We start from the raw sequence: 25887 nt of genomic DNA, 5'->3' as shown, positions 1-25887 counted from the left end.
CAGTGCGTCTGTCCCCCTGGCTCCGGACCCACGCCGCTGTGTACTCAGCACACACTCTTTAACACGTAACATACGTTACACAAAGGGAGGGTCTTTAGACTATGGTCATTGAACATGTGTTACATCATCTTCTTCTACATCCTATACATTATGTAACCCGGCTCTCCAACCTGCGGAGGAAGTCGTTGAGCTGTGAAACAGGAAGATCAGCCTGGTCGGGGATGCAGATCCCGCCCTGTTCTATAAAATGCTCGGCGAATAGCCCTCAGACACTGTTGGCTGCCTGACGACGTGCAGCAAATCTCTTCCCTTTTTGGACTCGCCGGGCGGTGGATGAAGAGTGAAACATGCAACGATGCGGGGGAGGAAACAAGATTCTCTACGGGTTGACTCTGACCTCGGGGATAGTGGAGTGCCTTGGTTTTGCCGGCTTGGTGTTTGGTTTTGCCTCTCTTGTGTTTGTGCTGAAAGAAGATGGGTACTTCAGTCAAATGTGTGTCAACGCCACGGCCACCAACAACACAAGCCCAACACAAGGTGAGGGACATTGCTTCCACCACATTGATACTGGTCTTCAATTTGCATGTGCTTTGGATTTGAGTGTGGAGAATGGAGATTGCTCTACTTACCTGGATAGCAATACCGGTCTTGGGGATAGTGCATTATCTGTCGCTCTTTCGCTCTTTCGCTCTGTCAATCTGTCTCTCTCTCTCCCTCTCTCTCTGTCTCTCTCTCTCTGTCTCTCTCCATCTCGTTCTCTCCTCTAGACTGCAGTGGGCAGGATGAGCACTTCTCTCTGGTCTTCACCATCGCTTCGTTCCTCATCGCCTTTCTGAGTCTGCCCAATGGCTACCTGTTTGATCGCTTCGGTACCATGGTAACCAGACTTCTAGGAATGTGAGTTCTTGCACCAATCCCTCTGTTATGTTAAAGTTCAAAGGTGATGTAAATAGAGGTGTAAAACACAGATATGCTTTTTGTTGTGTAATGTGGTCACTGCAGAATGTTACATTTCACGTAAGGGCACTGAGTGAATGTAGAGTGTCATAAACAGGAAAACAAAAAGGACTAATAGATATATAAAACTATATAAACTACACGTAATACCTTAATGGTTCAAATTGCTTACTTGTTTCCTAAGAAACGTAACGGTAGCGCTCGTCTAATGGATGGTCAGGGTCTGGCTTCTTGTTATTATGATCCGGTCAAATAAGCATTAAATGTGCTTCAATCGAAATGAATGCATTGTAAACTTTTCTCCTGCCGTCCAGATCCCTGTATGCCACTGGAACTCTGATTATGGCCTTCTCCAGTGCAGGTAGGCTGAAAATGTTGGTACACAAACAGAAATGTGGAAATTGGTAACCAGACTTCTAGGAATGTGAGTTCTTGCACCAATCCCTCTATTATGTTAAAGTTCAAAGGTGATGTAAATAGAGATGTAAAACACAGATAGGCTTTTTTCCATCCTCTTTTTAAAGCCAATTAAAATCAGTTAATGTATCGGTAATATTGTTCGATTGAGTTAGTATTTGAACAACGTAGTGACCTGTGAGAGGAGGGCGCTACACAGAGGGGGGGTTTTAGGCAGTACAACGTTGCCTGTGTTTACTTATATTCTTATTGTCTGTTCCACTGCCTTGTAGCATACTCTATGCTGCTGTTTGTGGCCTTTCCCTGCCTTGCTGTTGGAGGGATTATACTCCTCCTAACTAACATGCAGGTGAACACACCATTCAGTCACTACATCATACATCCATGCACACATTGTTTTTGATGAGAGCAGATGCTTTTGTTAACCTACCGCACCCTAAGACTGTACAGCTTTGAACTCACTGTCTGCTTTTGATGAAGATCGGCAACCTGTTCTCTGCCCATCGTTCCACCATCATCACCATCTACAACGGCGCCTTTGACTCCTCCTCCGCAGTCTTCCTCATCGTTAAGGTAACTAACAAGTTTCAGGTATGAGTAAAGGACTCATGCACCCACCCTTTTAGTATGCCTGGGGATGCATGTTGAGTGCGTGTTTTTCTATAGGACACGACTCGGCAAATACAGCTTATCAGCTGAACGTTGTAGCTTTCTGGTCAAACAGCCACTTGATGGTCAGTCGTTCATATAAGCGACCATGAATTGCTCTGTATCTAGGCAGCATGTTATCTATGAAGACAGGCCGAGATTCACAGTCAATGCATCTTCATAATCCTCCCGTATCTTTAGAACTGAATTGTTTTTTTGTATTTAATATATTTCTAAGTACACTTTCACAAATGAATTAAATACAATGCTGCACGGCTCAAATAGTGCATTTCCGCATCTGACATATGCTTGTTAAAGCCTAGGACAGATGAGACTTCTAAATGCAAAAAGCACACAATAGTTGGAGACATTTTAATGTATGCCTGTGTACCCTAGTCTCCCCTCCCCCTAGGAGAGTGGGCCCAGAATAGTTTCACAGAGCTATTGAAACAGTTTCACCTCCTCCCTGCAATGCAATTGTCAATGATAAAATCAGGGAGATGTTTACATAAAGGACGGCCTGTGTTCTCATCAAGGGGATCCCTGCTCCTTTTGTGACTGGTTGACCCCGGGGTCGAAGGTCAACGTTAGATAACACTAGGAACAGGTAGGGTGGCTGGACAATACAAGGAATAGAAAACACAGCTAAAATCACAAGATACATACTTAGTGAACTAACCAGCTCGCTCCACGCTACATTTAGGGCGGTTAGCAGACACTTTTATCCAAAGCGGTTTGCAACAGTTCACACACACACACACACACACACACACACACACACACACACACACACACACACACACACACACACACACACACACACACACACACACACACACACACACACACACACACACACACACACACAACCATGCAATGCGACAGCCAGCTCTTCTGGAGCAAGTAGGGCTAGGTGTCAACACTCAGCTAGGAGGAGCCGGGATCGAACTAGCAACCTTCCAGTTACAAGGCCAGCCTGCTCTACCTCCTGAGCTAAGCCGACCCCATGCTCTATGCTCCATGCTCAATCTATTCTGGAATAACACTCAACCTGTATCCGATTTGTGCAATTTGTGTTTCCTTACCAGTGTGTCAACGGTTATTTCTGTGTGTCCTCCAGGTTCTGCACGAGCAGAAAATCTCCATCCGGACCTCCTTCCTGGTCTTGTCCTTCTGCAGCATCATACACCTGCTCAGGACCTTCCTGTTGATGCCCAGAACCCACATCCCCTATAGTCCTCCCAGTGACTACAGCTACGGGTGAGACCGGCTCAAACACACACATGTATACACCAGTGGTTCTCAAGTGGGGGAACTCGTAACACTAGGATTACTTTGGACTACTGCACGGGGAACTCCTGAAAAAAAATAAAAGAACAAAAGAAAATTGATTAAATGTTTACACTGGCAAATAGAACGCACATACATTATTTTTGATGTATAAATGTTTTGTGCCGGTGAAGGGGGTACTCAGCTGAAGAAAATATCTCCATGTGTCCATGTAGACTGAGATTCGGAAAGTCCGACGCTCGCGACGAGGAGGAGGAGACGGAGCAGATGAGGCAGGTCGCCACGGCAACCGAGGTGGCGGAGCTCGACGTGACGGTGGACGCACTGGGACAGCTTGAAAACGTGAAGCGTGAAGAAAAAGGTGACTCTTCGGCGCAGTTATCATCCAAAACGGTGCTACACGATGCTTCTGTGTAACACTCCGTCCCCACTCGGTACCCAGTGTTGTGCATGAACTAGTTCAAAATAACTAGTTCATTTTTCTACGAACTTTGAACTGAACGTAACATATTTTTAACTAAAGAACTTGAACTTGAACTAGTTCAGATTTTGTGACGTTCTGAATTGATGCTTAGGTCCAGATGACATGTTTATTAAATTGAGTTACTGCCTTAGTTGTGATGAATGAAACAGGTGTACAAATAATATCCACAACAATCTGAGATTGTAGTGATGGACAGCAGGTAATGGAGAGGATTAATTAAAAAAGATAAGCACAGAATACTCACTCCAACAGTTTTTCTTCGGTATCTAAAAAAAAAACTGTTAATGAACTGAACACGAACTAGTTCAGAACTGAACTGGTGAACTGTGAACGTGAATTCATTCATTTTCTTTTGTATGAGCTGAACTTTGAACTAGTTCATGTGAAGTGTGAACTTGCACAACACTGACGGTACCTCACCTCTGCTCCGTGACCCCTGCCCCGCTGCAGTGCCCAGCTTCCGGAGCTGCGTGCAGTCCTGGTTCTTCCTCTGGCACCTGCTGTGGCTGTCCCTCATGCAGCTCCGGCACTACCTGTTCATCGGCACCCTCAACCCCACCCTCAACCGCCTCGCCGACAACGACCCCGCCCTCGGTAAAGCAAGGGCAGACCTTCATAACGTTATCGAATGAAAAGGAGATTGAGAGAGAGACAGAGAGAGAGAGAGAGAGAGAGAGAGAGAGAGAGAGAGAGAGAGAGACAGAGAGAGAGAGAGAGAGAGAGACAGAGAGAGAGAGACAGAGAGAGACAGAGAGAGAGAGAGAGAGAGAGAGAGAGAGAGAGAGACAGAGAGAGAGAGAGACAGAGAGAGAGAGAGAGAGAGAGAGAGAGAGAGACAGAGAGAGAGAGAGAGACAAAGAGAGAGAGACAGAGAGAGAGAGAGAGAGAGAGAGAGAGAGAGACTTTGAAACAAAAAAAAACCCTCCCCCCCTTCCTCCTCACAACAGGGATTTGATTGACAGGCAAGATAGATGGCTTTGGCATGAACAAATGACACTGAAATGACAGGCTCTTAATTCGAACCTACAGCACCTTTAAATACATCTACTTCCTTAACTCTAAGGCATTTAAGAACCTTCAGTTATGTTAAGAAATGCCCTCTTTTTTTTTTTTCATAATCTATATTTTCTCTATCCCGTCTTCTGCAATCTTAACGTCTTCCTTCCCTGTGGGTCTTTGTTTGACATGGGTCTGCTGTGGCGGGTCCCTCAGTGAGCCAGTTCACCAACGCCTTCGCCATCACCCAGCTCTGTGGGATCCTCTGTGCCCCCTGGAACGGTGTCCTCCTGGACCGACACAAGGGCAAACCCCGGGCTCCAGGTACACCGAGGGTGTCTGTCTGTCTGTCTGTCTGTCTGTCTGTCTGTCTGTCTGTCTGTGTGTGAGTGTGTGTGTGTTTGTGAGTGTCTGTGTCAGCAGATTGTCGTTGCGATTTTTTCTAACAGATTTAAAAATAGACAGTTGGTAACAGCTCTACCAAAAAAAGGCGAACAACCCACTTCAATAACCCGTTCAGAGTGGAGATTATTCGCCAGCAGCTTCTCGCTCTTGTGTGTGTGTGAGAGTGAGTGAGTGAGTGAGTGAGTGAGTGAGTGAGTGAGTGAGTGAGTGAGTGAGTGAGTGAGTGAGTGAGTGAGTGAGTGAGTGAGTGAGTGAGTGAGTGAGTGAGTGAGTGAGCGAGCGAGCGAGCGAGTGTACTCCTAAATTGGTGTATGCTGTAGCATAACGTGACCACGTTATCCAAGGCCCTTACTTGCAGTGGAAGCGTTCTTTTTTTCCCCCTCTGTGTCCTCTCCTCGATGAGCAGGGTGTACCCCGACGTCGGGGGCAATGCGAAGGATTGTTTCTCGTGCCAATAAAGCTTTTTGGAAATTTGAGCGAGGGCGAGAAACAAAGAGAGAGAGAGAGAGAGAGAGAGAGAGAGAGACAGAGCCAGAGGGAGAGGGGGTACACCCCTTCAAGCTTGGAGGGTTCAGAGACGCTTACCATCTATATCCTCCAAACACCCCCGCTGTCCCCCCTCCTCCTCACCTCCTCTGCCCCCCCGACTGACCGCCCCCCCCCCCCCCCGACAGGTGAGACGGAGCGGGAGGCGGACCTGCGCTCGGCGGTGGTGTCCCTCTTCGTGACGGCGCTGCAGTGCCTGCTGTTCTCCGTGTGCGCCACCGTGCCCGTGCTGCCGCTGCAGTACCTCACCTTCGGGCTCCAGGTGCTCAACCGCTCCTTCCTGTACGGCGGACACGCCGCCTTCATCAGCATCGCGTGAGTGGAGGGGAGGGGGAGGAGGGGGGAGGAGGGGGGGAGGGTGGGAGGGGGAGGAGGGGGGGGGGGGGGGAGGGGGAGGGGAGGAGGGGGGGAGGGTGTGTGTGTGTGTGTGTGTGTGGTGAGAGAGTGGGGTTGGGGGTGGGGTTGGGGGTGTGTGTGTGTGTGTGTGTGTGTGTGTGTGTGTGTGTGAGAGAGAGAGTGGGGTTGGGGGGTGTGTGTGTATACTAGAAGCTCCTTGGTTGAAAGAGTGTGTGTGTGTGTGTGTGTGTGTGTGTGTGTGTGTGTGAGTGGGGTTGGGGGTGGGGGGGTGTGTGTGTATACTAGAAGCTCCTTGGTTGAAAGAGTGTGTGTGTGTGTGTGTGTGAGTGGGGTTGGGGGTGGGGGGGTGTGTGTGTATACTAGAAGCTCCTTGGTTGAAAGAGTGTGTGTGTGTGTGTGTGTGTGAGTGGGGTTGGGGGTGGGGGGGTGTGTGTGTATACTAGAAGCTCCTTGGTTGAAAGAGTGTGTGTGTGCGTTTGTGTGTGTGTGTGTGTGTGTACTAGAAGCTCCTTGGTTGAAATAGTGTGTGTGTGTGTGTGTGTGTGTGTCTGTGTGTTCACTCACTAAACAACCGAAAAAAGATCCCCTCTCTCTCTGTTTCTCGGACACTGAGATGTGTTGCATTTCACGCACCTGTGGTTGTCAGGCAGGATGGATTCTTCGTATCAATCAGGGAAGAGATGGTGAGAGGAGGTCAAATATCAGCCGTGAGCGATCTGAAATCTGAATACGCTCATAGAAACAAAAGCAGGCAGTCAAAGCAGGTGCTTTCAAAGCGCATTGCACTCACTAGTCGACACCTCTCTCTCCATGGCCCTGTCACACCTTGACGATTTGGAAAAAAAATTGGAAAAACTTGGAAAACTTTTCAATATGCAAAACTTTTTCATTTGGAAAAATGTGGCGAATACACTGGCATACGTCAATTTATTATATAATATTATATATAAGGGTATGTTAAGTACACTGGAGCATCGTGGTGTACACTGGCATGAGTCGTATAATTTTTCTATAATTTATCAATAGCTTCTGGCTAAATTACTAATACTTTATGTATACATTAAACTGGTTATGAAAACGGTATGTATACGACCAAGTTTTGGATAAGTTTTCCATATCGTCATGGTGTGACAGGGGCATCACACGCATGCATGCACACGTAACGTCTTTATCCTTTGTGCGGCCCTCAGGTTTCCAGCGTGTCACTTCGGTAAGCTGTACGGCACGGTGATGAGTCTGTCAGCACTCATCTCCCTCCTCCAGTACCCCTGCTTCACTCTGGTCAAAAACACACTCAACGGAGACCCTTTTTACGTAAGGAAACACAATTTTGACGGCTTTCAATCATGCTTGGTGACACAAAGTTTTGAATCATGAATTTCAGCACACAATCTATGCAAGGACTTTCTAGTATAATTGCAAAAGTACAAGCATGAACTGTTCTTCTGGTGCTAACTTGTGGAGGCCTATGCATTTGTGTGCACTATGGAGTGATATAATTGTGTTTCTGTTGTGTTTTAGGTGGATATTGTGTTGACTTTCCTTATGCTGCTGGTCTTCATCCATCCTCTGAACGTCTTCCTCCACTGTAGACGGCTTGGTAGAGAAAGACAGAAAGGGCCAGCCGTCAGTCTTTCAATGGAGGCAAAGACGTAAAAGGGAGAATCAATCACGTTTTTGTATACATGTGCTATTGTCCTGGGTTTTTAACCTTATGTATAGCAAATTTTTTTTACAAATATTTCGGTACGGCCAGAACAAGCCAAACTAATGAGATCAATATACCAAAATGTCGTTTGTACTGTAATTTAAAGTAGATATACAAAGAATAATTATTAATTCTTGAAAATATATAATTTTTTGCGCGCTTTATTTGTTATTTGAGTACACAGAGTTTAATAAAGTTTTTGTAACAACAAAAATATATTCTCATATCACTTCAATGCTATCATCTCCTTAGTAGCCTAGTGTTGTTAACAAAGAAGACTTATTAGAGACAGGTTTGTAAAAATACAGAAGAGGTAATACATTTTGGAATCGTCTTAACTTCTTTCTCAACCAGCCTAGTGGTCGATTCAACCGAGTTAGATGAAAATCAACGGGAGCGACCAGCAGCATCAATGAAGTGAGGGTAAAATAAACCAGTCCAGCTTCTCGAATAGTTTTGTGATTTCACTAATCCATTTGTGAACAGTGATTCTGACAAACACAAAAACAACATCTTCATTTGGCAATGTTTTTGCAATGTACTCAAACTACGCTCTGCACAGGCCTGTGACGTTCACAAGAACGAATGATAAACCAGCTAATTCTTTGGATTAAGATTCACTTTCCACAAAGGGTAGAACGAAACCGCGGAATGGAGTATTCTACCATCACTGCGTCACAACGTCACCTGTGTCCATTGATTTCCGCTAATTTGGTTGAACGCTTACTCAGTCGATTGGGCTGCTTGGCTGATTGAGAAACAAAGGAGTATTCCTTTAAGAAGGCGTTAAGGACAGAATACCAGTGAGCAATGACAATGCATCGCTTCAATGCAGTGTACAGTCATCCAAGATTCTGCTACAAAGTAACTCACATCCTCTTTGAAAATCATCACCATGACTTGCTTCCAATGCACATGTGCATAGATCCCAGTCATCTCAATGAGGACAAAGGTGTAGGAATGGAACCAGGTTAGGTCACAAGTTTGGAAGGTAACACACATGAACACATGACAACATAAAAACACATCGTTTTTTTTTCCAAACGTAATACAAATTTGCCAAAGTACTACAAACACTGGACCACTGATTCAGACCTTTCAGTGCTAACATAGAAACCTACAGTAACGACAGTTAAGACGGATATAAACAAAAAGTAAAATAATCTCTGGAGCATACATGGACATATTGAGACGGACGCCAGGGTGTAAAATCCTAGTAGTCAGTCAACAGTTAACAGTCAGTTCAGTAGAAAATCACTCCCACAAGGCAGGCGTTGCACCACCGTTGTCTTTTGCCTCATTTCCCCTCGATTCTCAAAAACCGCCCTCGTCAGTCCGCCGATGTGGTCACGTGGTTGTGATGCAGGAACAACATCTCCGCCAGGCTCTCCGGCGGAATGTTCCTCCTCTTCTCGGTGATGGCGCCTTCCGCTGCAAAGTCCACCGCGGCGCCGCCCGCCACCGCCGGCGCCGCCAGGTACGCCCGGGCCACCGCCGCCAGCAGCGGGAACTGCCCCGCCTTGGCCTTCCACCACTGCAGCGGCTCCAGCCCCACGGACGGCCTCTTGTCGGCCGCGAAGAGGCTCAGCTCCATGACCACCGCCTCCTCCTCCGCCAGCGCCGCCGTCCCCGCGGCGGGGGAGCCCAGCAGGTCGCCCAGCAGGAACTGCATGCCCGACAGACCCCCCTGGGGGTCCGCGTCCGCGTCCGCCGGCTCCTTCTCCCCGCCCTCCCCGCCGTCGCTGTCCTCGTCTTCTTCGGCGTCGTCGCAGCCCCTGAAGCTGATGGGCGGGGCGTTCTTGATGCGCTTGCTCCTCCGCGGCTGGTTGTCGTAGGAGTCGGACGAGGAGAGGGAGGAGCTTCTCTTGATGCCGCCGCCGCCGCCGCCGCCCTCGCCGCCGGCCGCCCTCCGCCCCCTCTGGTCCTCCTTCATCATCTTGACCGCCTCCTCCTTCAGCCAATCGTGCGTGGTGGTTTGCTCCTGGGGGATGAAGCACGAGAGGCGATCGGGTTGTGGTGGGAAAATGAAAATGGCCCTCGCTTCCTATCAAACACTTGATTACAAACAATAGGGGTGTGCATCTCTCCAACAAAAGACGATTCGATGCGTGTCTCGATACATGGGGTACGATACGATTCAGGAACGACACATTTTTTTAAATGGAACGATTCGATTCAGTTAAATTCAGAAGGATTTCGATTCGATTCGATGTGGCACGGCTCAATTCGAGAGGGTATGATGCAATGGATTTCTTGTTGAAAGTAGACAATCATTTCACAAAATGAATTAACTTGTAAATGTGGCATTTCCTTCAAAAAGATTTATCAAAGACTAGAGAAGAAGTGTATTTGTTAGGGGTGTGCATCTCTCCAATAAAAGACGATTCGATGCGTATCTCGATACATGGGGTAACGAGACGATTCAGGAGCGATACATTTTTAAAATGGAACGATTCGATTCAGTTCAATCTTTTAAATCAAAATCGATTTTCCGATTCAAATCGGTTTTTGTTACACCCCTAACAAACAAGCAAAAGTGGTGAACGGACTGCATTTACACAGCGCCTTTCTAACCGGTAGCCACACAAAGCGCTTTACAATATCGCCTCACATTCACCCGTTCACACACCGACGGCGGTGTCAGCCACGCAGGGCGACAGCCAGCTCGTCGGGAGCAGTCAGGGTGAGAGGCGTCTCGCTCAGGGGGACGCCTCGACACACGGCTAGGAGGAGCCGGGGGATCGAACCAGCGACCTTCCGGTTACCAGCACAACCCCCGCTCTACCTCCTGAGCCAACATCATTGTTTCCAAACGTTACCTCGGCCTCCATGAATCCCAGGTGACGGAACTGGGGGTCCAGGGAGCACGCCACGCACAGGATCCGGTTCACCGCCGGGTCCTCGTAGCAGCCCGCCAACCTCTCCCGCATCCTCATCTTCACCCCCTTGGTGAGGGGCAAGGCCTCGCCGGGCACCGACACCAGGTGGCGCGTGAGCAGGCCGATGAGGATGGGCTTGATCAGGGAGAGGCGGGGGAAGGCCTCCTTGGCGAGGGTCCGACACGCCACGTCCATGGGCTTCAGGACCGAGCACAGCTCCTGCATCACCTTCCACTCTGCCTCGCCCGGCACCGCCCCGTCGCCCGCGCCGGGGTCCTCCTCGCCGGGGTGCTCGTGTTTGATGATGGTGCCCGTCTCCAGCTTCACCAGCTCGGTGAGCAGCTTCCTGTGTTTGTTGAGAATGCTGACCACGGTGAAGAGGCCTTTCCAGCTGAGCGGGCTGTGAGCCCACGACTGTAAGTGAGCGCGTTCGCCCGACGCCATCTTGAGCAGCAGCAGCTCGATTTGGGAGCGGAAGGGGTTGCTCTTCGGGCAGAGCGTGAACAACCCCGAGAGGACGTCCTGGAACATCCGCAGGGTCTCCGAGATGACGGGGAACGACATCACCTCCTCGATGCAGCCTTGCAAGGCGCCGAAGAAGCAGGGGACGGTCGGGCCGGGCGCGGGGTCCCGTCCGTCCGGCTCGCCGCTTTGGTCGCGTCCCCTCGGCCCCGAGCCTCCGCTCTCCGCCGTGGCTCCGCCGAGCAGGACCAGGTGGGAGTGAGGGACGCCCCAGTCCAGGGCCATGGCCTTCACCTGCGCCTCCACGCCTTCCGTCTCCGCCAGCCTTTGCGTGGTCAGCGCCCAGTTCTGAGAATCAAAGTTTGCGTCTATATAGTGCACCCAGACGGTGGCGTTCCTGCTCGCCTCCCCCTGCCACACGTGCTGCCAGACGTCCGCGCTCAGAGTCACCGGACGCGCCGCGTCCGTCGACTGGCGAAACGACGTCTCCTGGGTCTCCGACTGCGGCGTGTAGTCCAGGGCGTTTTCCTCCTCGTCTTGGCTCGCCGTCCTGCACCTCAGGAGCTGGAGCAGGCGCTTCTTCTCCTTGGCGTGGAGGTCCTTCAGGACGGCCTCCACGGCGCGGGCCGAGGGCAGCTCTTTGTAGGACGGCAGGAGCGTTTGGATCAGCTCCTTGAAGCCTTGCCCCTCCACCATGGCCGGCTGGTAGAGGTCGCGGATCAGGAAGTTGCACACGGCGCTGGTCAGCGTGTCCGTGGTCCCCGGAGGTCTGAGGAGGAAGGGGGGCGTGGAGGCCCAGTCCAGGGCGCCGCCGCTCAGGGCCGGGGTCACAGCCGTCGACTTCTGAGCTACGGATCACAATGGTGAAAAGGCTTAGAGTTAAAAAAAAGGTGTTGATACGGTAATGGTGGCCAACATACTTCAATAAGCAAATCGAATAAGTTAGGGTAGCATAAAGGTGGCATATTGTACCACCAGGTGTGAGTGTGATTAGTCGTTACAAGCCGTTTTGAAAATCGGCCTCTTCTGACATCACAAGTGGGCGCGTCCAACTAGATGTATGATGGATAGATAAGCAACGTTTGCTACGGTCCACTGGCTGGTAGACTGATCTACCCAGCACCACATCTAGGTGGACATGCCCACTTGTGATGTCAGAAGACCGCTAATCACACTCACAACTGGTGCTATAATATGTCACCTTTAACAGAATAAATAACCAAAATTGAATTAATTAAGAGCACAAAGGACATTTGTACAATTACAACAACGGGGCCGCATATAACGGCAACCTCTCTGACGGACTTCCACACCTGAGCTGAGGAGTACAACGTTTCACAATGCGGATAAGAACCAGAGCGATCACGACGGTTGCGTTATTTACCAGACGTCAGCTGCGAGCTGCGGATCCTCTGGCCCCTGATGAAGCGGTTTGAGCTGATCTGGTGCTTCTTGTTCAGGTGCCCCACCGTGTCGCCCAAGGCGACCTGCTCGCCGCACAGCTTACACACCGCCGTGCTCCAGTCCAGGGGCTGGCCGGTGGGGTCCGGCCTGAACCCGTAGAAGTACCAGAGTCTGTGGTGGCCTTGGGTGGGGTGGTTCACCAGGTTCTCCGTCCCGGGGAAGAAGTTGTACTCTTCGTGGAGGTACGCCTGGCCGTACCCGGAGGCCGGGCCGGGGTCGACGGCCGAGTCCGGCGTGGAGGTGCTGGTCACCTTGTGGATGATGGGCATGGCGTCCTGTGACTGGCTGCTGTTGAACCACAGTGAGGAGCTGGGCTCCTCCAGCGTCACCAGCTGGACGTCCAGGTAGAGACGCAGGATGCTCTCCTTCTTCCCAAAGTCGCACCTCGTATCGGTGGGGTCTGGAAGGCAGGAACGACGGTGATCATGCAACAGGATGACGCTTCCAACTTCCGTCCGTCAATCCCAGCATGAAACAGAACGGCTCTTTGATATGGCGGGAGCTCTTCTCCCAAGAAATACATACTCTCTTTGTTTTTCACATTGCAGTTACACACTTATACTCTGACGTACCGGCACTGGGCCATTCATTTTAATTTTAATTAATTTAATTAATGTATACTGTTTATACTATTTGTTGTGTTTGCTCAGTTTGTCCTTACTTTAGCATTTACTTCTTAGCATCTATTTTCGTCTTCCTTAGCACTACTTGTACTGTATTGTATTGTATTATATCCTGCGTCTTCCACTGCTGCTGTACTGTGACGATTAAAACAGGTCCATCCATCCATCTAGACAGAGGCATTGAGGGAGAACCTGACCAGGACCACGTGTGCGGACTCACCCAGGCACAGTGTCCCGGCGTAGTCCTCCCCGATGCGGACCTTGAGCTCGCCCCCCTCGGAGATGGGCTTGGAGGTCTTGTAGTAGATCTGCTGGTTCAGCTGGACCACAATCAGGTTGTGATCCTCCTCCTTAGCGGCGTAGGAGACGTACCTGAAACAATTTGATGCTTAGTCAGATTAACTTTAAGTTACTAAAGTAAACCTACAGTGGAGTTGAGGTAGGGTAAGGCGTTTTGCTCAAGGGTATCATCTACATGTCTGCAGGAAGACTGTAGACATCAGGGTTCAAACCAAGGACCTCGGGGTTCAAACCCTAGACTATCTTGCACCCCCCCCCCCCACTTCCCCCAACAGGGTGCATATGATTCATTAATAGTTCATCTTGACACACTGGGAATATTAACACATTGCATTTTTGAAGTTGGAAAAGAAAGGATCACTCAGTCAAGTGGGCAGTGTTACTAAAGCCAATCTGGATTTCTCACCTCATCCAATTGGATTTGTTTTCATCTGATCCATCGACGTAGTAGAACTCCGATTCCTCCCTGATCTGGATATGTGAGCAGAATGTATGGTTGGTCAAAATCACAGTGCGGGCAAAACTGGATTCTCTTCACAAACTCATCCAAGGACGGGTATTCCCCAAAATAGCTCTGGTTAAATGGACTGCATTTTCTAGCGCTTTCCTAACCAGTGGCCACTCAAAGCACTTTACAATATTGCCTAACATTCACCCACATACACCCGGCGGTGTCAACCATGCAGGAAGACAGCCAGCTTGTCCGGAGCAGTCAGGGTGAGGCGTCTCGCTCAGGGACACCTCGACACTCTAGCTAGGAGGAGCCGGGGATCGAACTAGCAACCTTCCGGTTACCAGCCAACCCGCTCTACATCCTGACCCGCATGCCGCCCACTAGTTCTCATCAGCTCGGAAACAGAGACACTGTGATGACCTCATGGCCGATGGGTCGACATAATTCACGCAGAGACCAGCCTTTCTCCTCAGACCGTCTGATACTCACAATCCAGGCATGGCTGAGGCTGGTTCTCGGCGCTCCTCGGGCCAGTTCCCCGACAAAGGGTCCGAAGATCAGGCCCTCCTGAAGGTGGAGCTTGGCGTGGACCCCCATCTCGACCACCCACTCCTTGGACGAGGACCCAGGAGGCGCCACGTCGCTCGGCTCGGGTTCCAGCCACAGATTGAGGCAGAAGGGGAGGGAGAGGGCCGCGCGAGAGGGCCCCACCTCCAGCCAGGGCTCCCCCGGTGGAACGGAGGAGTCCGAGATGTAGTTCTGGTTCGGGGTGGTCAGGGAACTCGGACTCGGAGCGTCCTTCAGCGTGTTCTCGGAGCCGGAATCCAACACGGGGAAATCTGAAGATACAAGTATTTTTGTGTTGAGAAGAGTTTGTCTGACTGTAGGTAAATGGGGTGGCCACTCAAAGCTCTGTACAATATTGCCGAACATTCACACACCGACGGCTGTGCAAGGCGACAGCCAGCTCGTCGGGAGCAGTCAGGGTGAGGCGTCTTGCTCAGGGACACCTCGACACTCTCACAGCTGTGAGCCGGGGAACTAGTAACCTTCCGGTTACCAGTCGACCGGCTCTACCTCCTGAGCCACATGCCGCCCCCCAGATAAGAGTTTAGTAGAGAGAAGGTAGTAGAGTTGTAGTATGCTCTGTGTTACCCAGGTTAGTAAATAAAGAGCAATAAAGATTGTTGTTGGTATCCTAATATACAAAGAGTTTGGGTCCAAAACGCTATAAATCCATTTTGAAGGGTGTTTTCTTTACCAAGAACGTGGTATGATGAAAACCACCATTTTATGATTCAAACTTTCATATAGCATCTTGGAGGTTATAATAACATTAAAAATTCCAATCCAGATTTTTATATTTAAAGATTTATTTTTTTTAAAAGAATCCCCAAAATGCAATAAATCCATTAGAACATTATAAAATGAAATAAAGAAATACATTAAAAAAATAAATATATATATATCTTTTTCAGATTGAAACTGTGCAAAATACAATTTAAAAACAACACAGTAAGTTAATCTACATGACATATGCCTTTGAACTTGGAAAAAACTTTGCTCATCTGTGGAAAAGTGCAAACACGCATGAACAAGAAGCACATGAAGAACAATATCACATATATTAGACCATAGACTTTCTAAAATCCCATCACAACTATACTATAAGAAAGAACACTAATACATCAACTATGGCGAGTATCTTATGCATAGGGAATTCAAATTTGGAAACTAGTTTGAATCCATGATGTGATATTTACGGCTGTGTGCCTCATTAAGTGGCATGGTGGTCAAATTAAAGTTCATTAGCTCCCATTCATCATTTATGAAGTGGCAGGTTAAGCCCAAGTATGCCTCTGTGGCCATACTTGTCTACACATCAGTTGTCAAGACATATCATTGAGCTGCAGGACATCTTTGGTTCGCTGAAATTCCACATTATATTTCCTCTCCGTCATGTCGGTGAAACATGTGCTTTTGGGTAGAATGTAGGCAGGTTGGAATGTTGCACCGTGGTCTGGAATCCTTCACCTTCAACGATGGACTGTGGTCTCATAGATCTCACAATCATTTTCAGGACACTGTCAGTGAGTACTGCTGCAAGTTGTGGCGTGCAGTTCTTCATTGGAAGGAAGTCAGTCAGACTACTTTTCTTGCAACTGACAAAAAGAGGAGAAAAATACACAATTAGCTTACGGCTGTGGACATGGAGAACCCATTCCTAATACACTGTCTGGGCTTTCACCTTAACATCAATATCAGCCTACGTCTGTTAGAAGCTCATCAAGTAAACTGTTCGAAAACCTTACGTATTAACAAGCTAAGCATTTGCATTTCCATTAGGGCTGTACCACTTGGGGAGGGGCCGCTCATTTTCTCCCCTCTGCACGTATCAACTTGTGGTGTGTTCCAGATGCCTCGGACACCAGCCTTCCGAGTTGCAATTGTGACATCATTTCCTGTCTGGTAGCACTTATGCTGCGATCCAGTCGTATGGTACGCCCACCACCCCAGTCGGAGTGTGTTAAATCTCCCAGCTTTCTTACCCTAACCCTTATCTTTGGGGATATCCAGCTCCCACTGGGGCTTCTGATGAGTACACCGAGTACTTTCTCTTTGTTCCACGTTGGTGTCTTTAATGTCGATGTATAATGCTCTTACACACTTGATTACATTGCTGCTTTAATCCGGTCACCAATGTATGCATTGCACGGTCTTGCTGTGCGTGCAACACAATGTAAAGTTTGGTTTTCGAGCTGGTTTGCTAAAGAGCCTAATGTTGCTAACAACAATGACTGCTACTACTGCTGCCACCTCCAGGCGTCCATTATTCTCAAACTCATCCCACACAAAAGATAAAATCTACATTAAAATAACCAACGTGGTACAAATACAAAGAAAAATTAAAACTGCGCGCAGTGATGAACGGGACCTCGCGCCGGCTTGCAGCCGCCACTACGAGGTCCCGTTCATCACTGCGCGCAGTTTTAAAAAAAAATCGCGCCGGCTTGCGGCCGCGTCACGTGCCGTCGTAACATGTGTGCTGGCAAGATGTGCACATGTTAGGACCGCACGTGACGCAGCCGCAAGCCGGCACGAGGTCCCGTTCATCACTGCGCTCAGTTTTAAAAAAGCGCAGTTTTAAAAAAAATTCGCAAATTTATGTAATCTGTAGAAGCAGAGGTGCCCTGTGGTGTCCTACTGATTGTTTTGACATTAACATGTAAGACCACATTTAACTGAATTACATGTTGTAACAACTTTTACTAACATTATTAACCCTACATCAATGATCCGATAAATTCCCTAGGAGGAGTTAGTTGAAATACAAGGCGAAAAAGTGAAAGAATTCCATTCAAAATGGCCAACTTTGACGGCACGCCACGGACACGCCCTTCAACGTACAGTCACAAATAGCAGGATTTTTGTTCAGCACCACTTCATGACTGTACTGACCAATTTTGAAGCAGATCCGATAAATTCCCTAGGAGGAGTTCATTCAAATACAAGGCGACGGAATTCAAAAATGGCCAAATTTAACGGCACGCCACGGACACGCCCTTCAACGTACAGTCACAAATAGCACGATTTTGTTTCAGCACCACTTCATGACTGTACTGACCAATTTTGAAGCAGATCCGATAAAATCCCTAGGAGGAGTTAGTTCAAATACAAGGCGACGGAATTCAAAAATGGCCAAATTTAACGGCACGCCACGGACACGCCCTTCAACGTACAGTCACAAATAGCACGATTTTGGTTCAGCACCACTTCATGACTGTACTGACCAATTTTTAAGCAGATCCGATAAATTCCCTAGGAGGAGTTAGTTCAAATACAAGGCGACGGAATTCCAAAATGGCCAACTTTGACGACACGCCACGGACACGCCCTTCAACGTACAGTCACAAATAGCACGGCGTTGGTTCGGCACCATTTATTGACTGTACTGACCAATTTTGAAGCAGATGCGATAAATTCCCTAGGAGGAGTTCATTCAAATACAAGGCTAAAAAGTGAAAAAAAATTCAAAATGGCCGCCGAGAGTGAAAATACAAAATGCAAATAGCCGACGTCCTGTGGGGTTTGGAGCATGGGTCCAAGAGGCTTTTCTGTAGGTATTGTGACCTTGTACGTGCCTACCGAGTTTCATACATATAGGTGAAACGTGACGTAGGGGCTACATTTTAAAGTTCCTGTAGGGGGCGCTACAAAAAATAGAAACACGAATTTTGGTATGTGAGCTAGAGGCACCAGTTCACACGTGTCCTGTGAATTTCGTATTCATAACTATTACGGTGTCCGCAGAGTGATCGACCCTTCTCTGGCGGCCATGTTGTTTTTTAAATCGACTTAATTTTTGGTGAGCAGTTAGAACTTTGGTACCTAACGGCCAGTGAGTTGGTCGCGCTCAAATCAAACATTGCGTCTATGAACTGTGGCTATTTTAGTAACTGGCCACGCCCACTTCGATGCCACGCCCCATTTGAAAAATTGTTGACTTAATCTTGTTCAGAATTTGATTCTGAACAACTTTAGTAGAGAGGTCCAACACCATAGGAGTACAATTAATGTAGATATGTGCAATTTACTATTTTTGGGGTGAAAAACACACCCCTTTTTGAACTCAATGGCTCATGGGTACTTTGAAATTTATCCTACAGACTAATCCTTATGTCAGATTGAAGATAATGGGCCATAGATGATATCTGCCGAAGGAATTTTGTCAAAGTCGAAAAACCTGGGATCCTTGGGGAATTTACTGTTTTTAACTAAATTCAAAATGGCGGGAAATCTGGCTACCGGAAGTGCTAAGTTAGTATCTGCAAATTTCTTCATTATGAGGATTTGCATATGTGTGCAAAGTTTCATGAGTTTAGGTCCAACCGGTGACGAGTTATGCTTGTGCAAACGTTGAAATTTTGGCATAGTTGGTATAGCGCCACCTAGGGGCGAATGTGAATTTGAGGGCTAGAATATCAAATTTTTCACCAGTCCCACAAAATGTGCCAAATAAAAATGAGTTTTCGAATATGTGCAGGGGGGGAAAAATGCAGTCGAAGATGAGGGAAAATAATAAGAAGAAGAATAAACATGAGGATTTCAATAGGGTCCTTGCCAAGTTTGGCTCGGTCCCTAAAAAATCTCTTTACGGGAGAAGACATTTTTTTCTCATTTTTTTGAGAGCGTCATCACTGAACTCGCTCTACTCTCAGAATTCCGAGGGGGCGTGACCAAAAGGGGGCGTGCCTCCGTGGAATACCGCAAGAAAGCTGGGAGATTTTCCCACTTGCAACTCGGAACAATAATGTCTGGCTGCAGCCTGTAGGGCATGAGCATCCACATCCAACTGCTAAAAAATCTTTTACGTCAGCAATGATGTTTAGTAACTTATGACCCTTTCAGGGTTACGGTAGTAGTGGTTAGGGATAGGGTAGTAGTAGTAGTTAGGGTTAGGAATAGGGTAGTAGTGGTTAGGGATAGGGTAGTAGTGGTTAGGAATAGGGTAGTAGTGGTTAGGGTTAGGGATAGGGTAGTAGTGGTTAGGGTTAGGGATAGGGTAGTAGTGGTTAGGGTTAGGGTAGTAGTGGTTAGGGTTAGGGTAGTAGTGGTTAGGGTTAGGGATAGGGTAGTAGTGGTTAGGGTAAGGGATTGAAAGAAGAGATTGAAACTTTCCACGCCCCGCGAACCACGCTTCGCCACTGGACGTGATTGAGTGATAGTAGCAGTTGGATGTGGATGTCCATGTCCACTACAGGCTGCAGCCAGACCCCACTCACTCGGAAGGCTGGTGTCCGAGGCATCTGGAACACACCATTGTTTGCGATGTTGAGTTTGTGTGTTGCGTGTGTTGAGTTGAGTGAGAGGCTGCGGGCGCAGCAAGGGAACAAAGTTGCCTTTATAAACGCAATGTTGTTATCCCGCAGTAATCTGCCCGGCGGCCCCGAAACGTAAACAGCCCACCGGGAATTGTCCCGACTACCACTCCGCCACTGGTCTGGACTAGCCTACGACGCTTAGCTTAGCTCGCCACGCTTATGGTGCGTTCCAGGCAACCCGTAACCCGCTTTTTCACACCCTTCTACCAGATCGATGTACTACCCAGTTACAGCTCGTAACTTAGGGGCTAAAAAGTGTCTCTGAACGCAACATCATGACGCCTGTAAGACTCAGATCACAGAGCTCGCCAGACTGTCCGACGACGACCGATAATCTCGTTGGCGGCCTTTAAAGTTTAGTCGACCTAATCGACAATGAACATTAGTCGACGGATCGTTTTACTATGGTCGAGCTGCAAATGGGAGTACATCGATCTGGTACGAGTTCACGGGTAGTGAGTTGCGGGTTTGACTGCCGTTCCGGGGCACTTTGACGTGTAGAAGGTGGTGAAAACACGGGTTATCTGGAATGCACCATTAGATCGACCTAATAACGAATCGTCGCTGCGCTGAAAGCAGGCAGGCGCGCAGCTATGCATGGCGGGGTTTAAAACAAGGCTGCCAGAGTCTAAGTAGCCCTGTTTAACATCAAAAGACAAGTCATTCGTCTCAATAGTTCATAAAAAAAAAAAAACAGTACAGACTAGCTCGCCGTTTCATTAATAATCATATACCCATCACTCACGTTGTCTTTTCCTTTTCTGCGGGAGCATCTTCAACCACTTCTGTGTGTTTCCTCTTCAGGTGCTCGTGCATCGTGGTGGTGCTCCCGTGGTACGCGAGTGTGGTTTGACAGAGTGCACAGACCACTCTTTTTCCAGTCAGCTTGAAATACTCCCATACTTTTGAAGCTCTTGGTCTAATTCTCCTTGGACTTGACTCGGAGGACTCACCACCTCCTGCCTCAGCCATTATCAAAGCAGTGAAGGGGAGGGGCGGGGGAGAAACAGGGTAGCAGATTAATGGTGCGTTCCCGGCAACCCGTGTTTTTCACAACCCTATATAATGCTACGGCGCGCACAGCGCACCTACCTGTGTGGAGGTGAATTACTGTGAAAAATGCCGTCGACTAATTCGACTAAAAAGCACTACATGACAATATCCCTTGCATTAACACCCTGCCACACCGCTCCGACGTCGGCTGTCGTCGGCGGTAACAAGTTGTTGTTTTTTTCTGTGCAGAACTCAGTGAATGTTCAATTTCAAAAGGCAGCTATTCTTCATGACTAACTGTCATCGACATCATTCATCTGTGTCACTCACACCAATTTCAGAGAGCAAGTTAAATATCCTTTCTTGTTGCTTCCTTCACTGTGCTTTCATTGGGAAGTTGACTTGGCTTGAAGCTTGCCCACTTCTTCCCTTTCTTCAGTACTGAGTGATAGCAGTATTCACCATTATACACAGCCTTGAATCTGACTTTGTGTTTCTGTGCTTTCTTTTGACCTGTGTTTCTGCCTACAATCATAAGCCTGCCAGTGTTGCCCATAGATAGTAAACATTACCATGATTTCGCATGATCTCATAATACTCCTCCGGCATGAGAATGGTATCCTTCTTGCGAACCTGTTGCTCGATCCTCCCAAACACACGATTCGCTGGCAGAAAACTGTGCCCCCTGATAGGAAACACATACTCCGCACCAATCCTTGGAAATTCCTGCTTCATTAAGGCAAACAGCATGGCCAGCATGTTCTTGTTCTGACCAAAACAAGAATCACCGAACACTCAACTGTTCACGTAAACAGTGGTGCAAGGCAGAAGCAGTCACATTACAACCTTTTCCATTCTCGTGCTCCATCCATGTGTAGAGATGGACATCATCCATGGCTTGCCTACTGCCCTTCCCATGGTGGACAACAACCCCAAAGATATACATGTACAGCTTTCTGGAACAGTACGCCTGACTGATTGGGGTTCTAGGGAGCGCTCAATTTTGCATCATGTTGAAGCAGACAGTCACTGCTTCATGGTCTACCTTACCAAGCAAATCGTAAAAAACATGCACTCGTCTTCTATGCAAAATGTAAGTGGCTGACTCCCGACGTTGATCATCTTCAGGCAAGCTGGGGTCATTAACTCTTAGTTAAAATTTAGCACACGACGAACAGGCCTCTGTAGCCTGATGGCCAAATCCCAGGTTAAAGAGGTAACAGAAAACACTGTAATAAAGTGAGTAGCTGACTAGATCATGATTCTGCTGGTCAAATAGCTTGTGCAATTTTGTCACACTGAGGTCCCTGGTTAGGAACCTACGGCCAGGCGCTCCCCTTCTTTAAATTTTACACACACCACCTCTGCGTTTTGGTCTGGCTGTACCGTGGACCGCATTATGCCTTGCCACTTGAGACACACGACCTTTGCCAATACCTGCAATGATAAGAAAATGGCATTTATTTTGTTTGTATGGTATGTTTGTGGAATTTATTTATGTATTTATTTATGTATTTAGCAATTCATTCATTCATTTATTCAGCCATTCATTCATTCATTCACTGTATTTATCAAATTCCAAAGACTCCAAAGACACCTAAGCATTTCATCAGACAACTAAATGATAGGGTTAGACACAATTTAACTCACCCAATACGCTGCAAACGGTAGCCTTGCAGACCGGAATTTTTGTGGGATGGTCTTCAGTCAGCAAGTGGCATCCATTTGTGACATCCCTTTCCTCTTGCCGGTCAGTGTTGTTTAAAAATGGCGCTTATCGCATTTTGGAACCCATCTCCTCATATGTTGTTATTGTGTTTGAGATACCACAAATGAAAACAAGAAGTAACTTATATTGGCGTTCTAATGTTTATATTATTATGGTTCCGTAAAACATACGTAAAACACATTTCTTTTGTATTATTATTGTGGGCTACAATACGGTAATTGAATAGCCCCTTAGCTTAGACCTTTTCCATAACCTTTCTGTGCTCTTGAAGGTTCATATTTCACTGTATCAACTGTAATGGCCGCCCTGTTCTCTTTTGAATGAGTAGCATGATAGACAAACGTATCATTATTTTAATCTGTGACAAACTGTGCACCCAATTCACTGAGGTGTATTACAACCCTTAATGCACAAGCAGTGCATTAAGAATATCCCAGAGTCCCCACGATTTTGCCATCAAATAATCTGTAAAATAAAACAGTTTAAAGATTCAAATTCCTCTCTCTCACCCGGGCTCAAGACACGTAATGTTTATTAAACTTTGACAGACAACTGGAGCTTTTGGTAGGCGTCTGAGTGTAGAACATGAAATATCTTTTGCAGCGTAACTGCACACTTTTCCTCGACATGTTCCAGCCTCTGTTCCAGGACATTTGAACAATTTGGTAATTTTCCAACATTTTTTTCGATGACTGGTTTTCCAGGATGTACGTGAACCCTTAATATGTGATATTTCCATGTACCTGATATGTCATTACCACTATTTAAGATGTTTTTACACTTTTCTGAGTTTTGACAAAATAAAATACATATGGAGTAGCCGTTACATAATAAAGCTTTAACGGTAATTGTAAGGGGATGAATGTATTCATACATGAATACATTCTCCTAATCCATTGATAAACATAAGGGAAGATATAAACACACATCATGTGTGTGGTATAGTGTTATATAGAGTTATAGTGTGTTATAACACACACACACACACACACACACACACACACACACACACACACACACACACACACACACACACACACACACACACACACACAAACAGTGTCTAGTGCATGCTTTGCATTCATCGCATGCTTTTACTCTGGTTCCCATAATCCTGACAATGTTTATGTCTTTTTTTATAATGTTTTAAAGTCCTTGTTGCTGGTTTGAAAACGACCTGGCTTACATGAACATGACCAAAACGCATCTGGCTGGCATCTGCACTAAACTAAACAGCATTATCGTTTCCTCCTATTCCTCAGACTGCACGTCCCTGGTGCATCGTGCCACTATCTGGCTCATAAAGCATGCCAACGTGCAAAACAACGACCAGTCCCACCACTGTGTGTGTGTGTGTGTGTACTGTGTGCTCACCGCGTGGCTGCTGCTCCACAAGCATCTTCCGGTGGCGCGTCCTCAGGTGTGCCCTCAGGTTGGTCGTGCTCCCGTTCTTGCTGTGCACGATCCGCCTGCACAGACGACAGATGGGGTTGCAGGGATCCAGGGGTTTCCCGCCCTCGCCCGGGATCAGGCCGAAGTACTGCCACACGGTGGACTTGCAGTTGGGTTTGGGGATGAGATCCATGAGCTCGTTTTTTGTGTGCTGCAGCTACTCGCTGCTAGCCCTGTGTGGATACCAACAACAGCTACAACGGTACGACTTCGCGTTTTTGGCATCACTGGCTCGCCGTAGGCTGCTTTCGTCACCGCCGGCTGGGGAGTGACGTTGCCTTGGTAACTTGATACATTTCGCTACAACTTAACGATACGTGCGTAAAAAAAAAAGATAAACGCGGAAGGATGGCTTCGTGTTTGGTGCCCGATTTCCCCGCCGTGATGATGGCTCTGCAGCATTTAGGGGAACTGGACAGGCAGCTGAAGGAGGAGAAGGTGCCATTCCACCCTGAGGCCAGCCATCATCTAAAGGAGATAGCCGCTGCTATCACCAAGCTGGAGACGTCCAGGCGCAGTGTCCACGAGCAGCTGGAGGTGGAGACCATAGAGAACGGCAAAGTGAGACACCAGATCCACAAGGTGCAAGACAAAATGAGCAAGGACATCATGGCCGACGTGACGGCGGCCCGGGAGGCCAACGCCAAGGAGATGGAGGAGCTGCACGCCGGCCTGAGCCGCGCCGCCGACCTCCACCGGGCCACGGCGGACAGACAGCGGGAGGCCCTCAGGCAGAACGCCCTGCTGGTCCCCGAGAGGGACCGGGCGAGGGCCAAGCACGAGAGCGACACGGCCGCGCTCAACCGCCAGATCTGCCTGAAGCTCAGCGGACAGGCCCGGCTGCAGCGGTCCCTGGACGGCGTGGAGGAACTCGAGAGGTGCATCGCCGCCGTGGAGGAGAGCAAGCGCTCCCTGGAGCGCGACGTGGCGCGCGAGAGGGAGGCCTTCCACGCCACCAGGAACGGCCTGCTGGGCGAGCTGGAGCAGCTGGCCCGGAGCGCGCTGGAGCAGAGGCCGGAGAACGCCGAGAAGCAGAGGAGGCTGAGCGAGAGCGACGACCGGCGGCTGGACGGGGACGACCGGCTGGCCGAGCTGACGCAGCACGCCGCCCAGCTGCAGAGCGCCGTGGAGCGGCTGGTGGCCTCGCGCGACCGCCACGAGGAGCAGCTGAGGGAGGCGGCGGCGGCCCACGGGGAGGCGCGGCGGCGGACGGAGAGCGCCGAGTGGGAGCTGGGCGAGCTGCGCCGCCGCTACGGGGCCGACGGCCAGCGGCTCCAGGAGGACCTCGTCCTGCTGGACCACCAGCTGGAGGAGGGGACGGCGGCCGGGGCGGTCCACCGGGAGACCCTGGCCGCGGCCGCGGAGGCCGCCAAGGCCCAGCGGTGGGAGGAGAACGACGCGCGGGCCGTCCACCACACCGTGTCCCAGCGCCTGGAGCGCAGCACCCGGCGGCTGGAGGAGCGCCTGGCGTCCATCGCCCGGCACCGCGCCGAGGCCCAGGAGATGGAGGAGGAGACGTGCCGGCTGCTGGAGACCGGCCTCCTCGACGCGGGGCTCTTCCGGGAGAGGCAGGAGAGGCTGCGCGGCCGGCTGGCGACGGAGCAGTGGAACCTGGGCGAGGCGGAGGCGGAGGAGTGGCAGCAGGGGCTCCTCCTGCAGGGGGCCAAGGCGGCGCAGGAGGCGCACGTCGCCAAGGCGACCGCCGACATCCGCGCGGCGAGGGAGAGACACGGGGAGCTGTGCCTGGAGGAGGTGGTGCTGCGGCGGGGCCTGGCGTCGAGCGACGACGAGGACGCCCTGACCGGTCAGCTGACCAGCGCCGAGCTGGACTTTGTCCAGGC

The 25887-nt window shown here is 49.1% G+C and overlaps 3 protein-coding genes and 1 long non-coding RNA gene across 4 annotated transcripts in view; 2 read left to right on the top strand and 2 right to left on the bottom strand.

Annotated features, from left to right (window-relative positions):
• The first annotated feature begins 293 nt into the window (after nucleotides 1–293).
• On the top strand, nucleotides 294–7874 carry slc43a3a (solute carrier family 43 member 3a). Its single transcript, XM_084465244.1, has 12 exons — nucleotides 294–537; nucleotides 768–897; nucleotides 1272–1318; nucleotides 1647–1723; nucleotides 1855–1947; nucleotides 3143–3282; nucleotides 3528–3673; nucleotides 4247–4390; nucleotides 5009–5116; nucleotides 5872–6058; nucleotides 7291–7414; nucleotides 7622–7874. The coding sequence occupies exons 1-12, from the start codon at nucleotides 348–350 to the stop codon at nucleotides 7754–7756; spliced, it is 1521 nt and encodes a 506-aa protein (XP_084321370.1). The 5' UTR covers nucleotides 294–347; the 3' UTR covers nucleotides 7757–7874.
• Nucleotides 7875–8063: 189 nt separating this feature from the next.
• On the bottom strand, nucleotides 8064–24231 carry LOC311340342 (E3 SUMO-protein ligase ZBED1-like). Its single transcript, XM_084465243.1, has 7 exons — nucleotides 23969–24231; nucleotides 14480–14829; nucleotides 13943–14007; nucleotides 13457–13608; nucleotides 12534–13013; nucleotides 10628–11997; nucleotides 8064–9789 (listed from the first exon to the last, which is right to left on the bottom strand). The coding sequence occupies exons 1-7, from the start codon at nucleotides 24177–24179 to the stop codon at nucleotides 9139–9141; spliced, it is 3279 nt and encodes a 1092-aa protein (XP_084321369.1). The 5' UTR covers nucleotides 24180–24231; the 3' UTR covers nucleotides 8064–9138.
• LOC311340344 lies at nucleotides 15390–22991 on the bottom strand. The gene is made up of 4 exons (XR_014633253.1): nucleotides 22516–22991; nucleotides 21438–22302; nucleotides 20618–20831; nucleotides 15390–16152 (listed from the first exon to the last, which is right to left on the bottom strand). It is a non-coding gene; the product is annotated as an uncharacterized lncRNA (long non-coding RNA).
• Nucleotides 24232–24394: 163 nt separating the features above from the next.
• Nucleotides 24395–25887, top strand: part of ccdc175 (coiled-coil domain containing 175) — a gene marked incomplete at its 5' end in the record, with an annotated part of 2307 nt that continues 814 nt past the window's right edge. Inside the window, one exon of the mRNA XM_084465725.1 lies at nucleotides 24395–25887. This exon is cut by the window's right edge and continues 814 nt beyond it. Within this exon, the coding sequence (XP_084321851.1) occupies nucleotides 24395–25887 (1493 nt within the window).

The sequence above is a fragment of the Micromesistius poutassou genome (assembly GCF_964030765.1).
Source record: "Micromesistius poutassou genome assembly, chromosome: 3".
Classification (NCBI taxonomy): Eukaryota; Metazoa; Chordata; class Actinopteri; order Gadiformes; family Gadidae; genus Micromesistius; species Micromesistius poutassou.
Note: the sequence above shows the minus strand (reverse complement) of the source record. Positions and strands in the feature narration are given on the sequence as shown.

What these genes read in the sequence shown, in the direction of transcription:
- slc43a3a (XM_084465244.1), top strand. Translation starts at nt 348, where the DNA reads ATGCAACGATGCGGGGGAGGAAACAAGATTCTCTACGGGTTGACTCTG. An exon ending in CAACACAAGCCCAACACAAG is followed by an intron (nt 538 to 767) that starts GTGAGGGACATT and finishes TCTCTCCTCTAG; the next exon opens with ACTGCAGTGGGCAGGATGAG. An exon ending in TATGGCCTTCTCCAGTGCAG is followed by an intron (nt 1,319 to 1,646) that starts GTAGGCTGAAAA and finishes ACTGCCTTGTAG; the next exon opens with CATACTCTATGCTGCTGTTT.
- LOC311340342 (XM_084465243.1), bottom strand. Translation starts at nt 24,179, where the DNA reads ATGGATCTCATCCCCAAACCCAACTGCAAGTCCACCGTGTGGCAGTAC. An exon ending in AACAAATCCAATTGGATGAG is followed by an intron (nt 13,609 to 13,942) that starts GTGAGAAATCCA and finishes AAATTGTTTCAG; the next exon opens with GTACGTCTCCTACGCCGCTA. An exon ending in TGGGATTCATGGAGGCCGAG is followed by an intron (nt 9,790 to 10,627) that starts GTAACGTTTGGA and finishes TTCATCCCCCAG; the next exon opens with GAGCAAACCACCACGCACGA.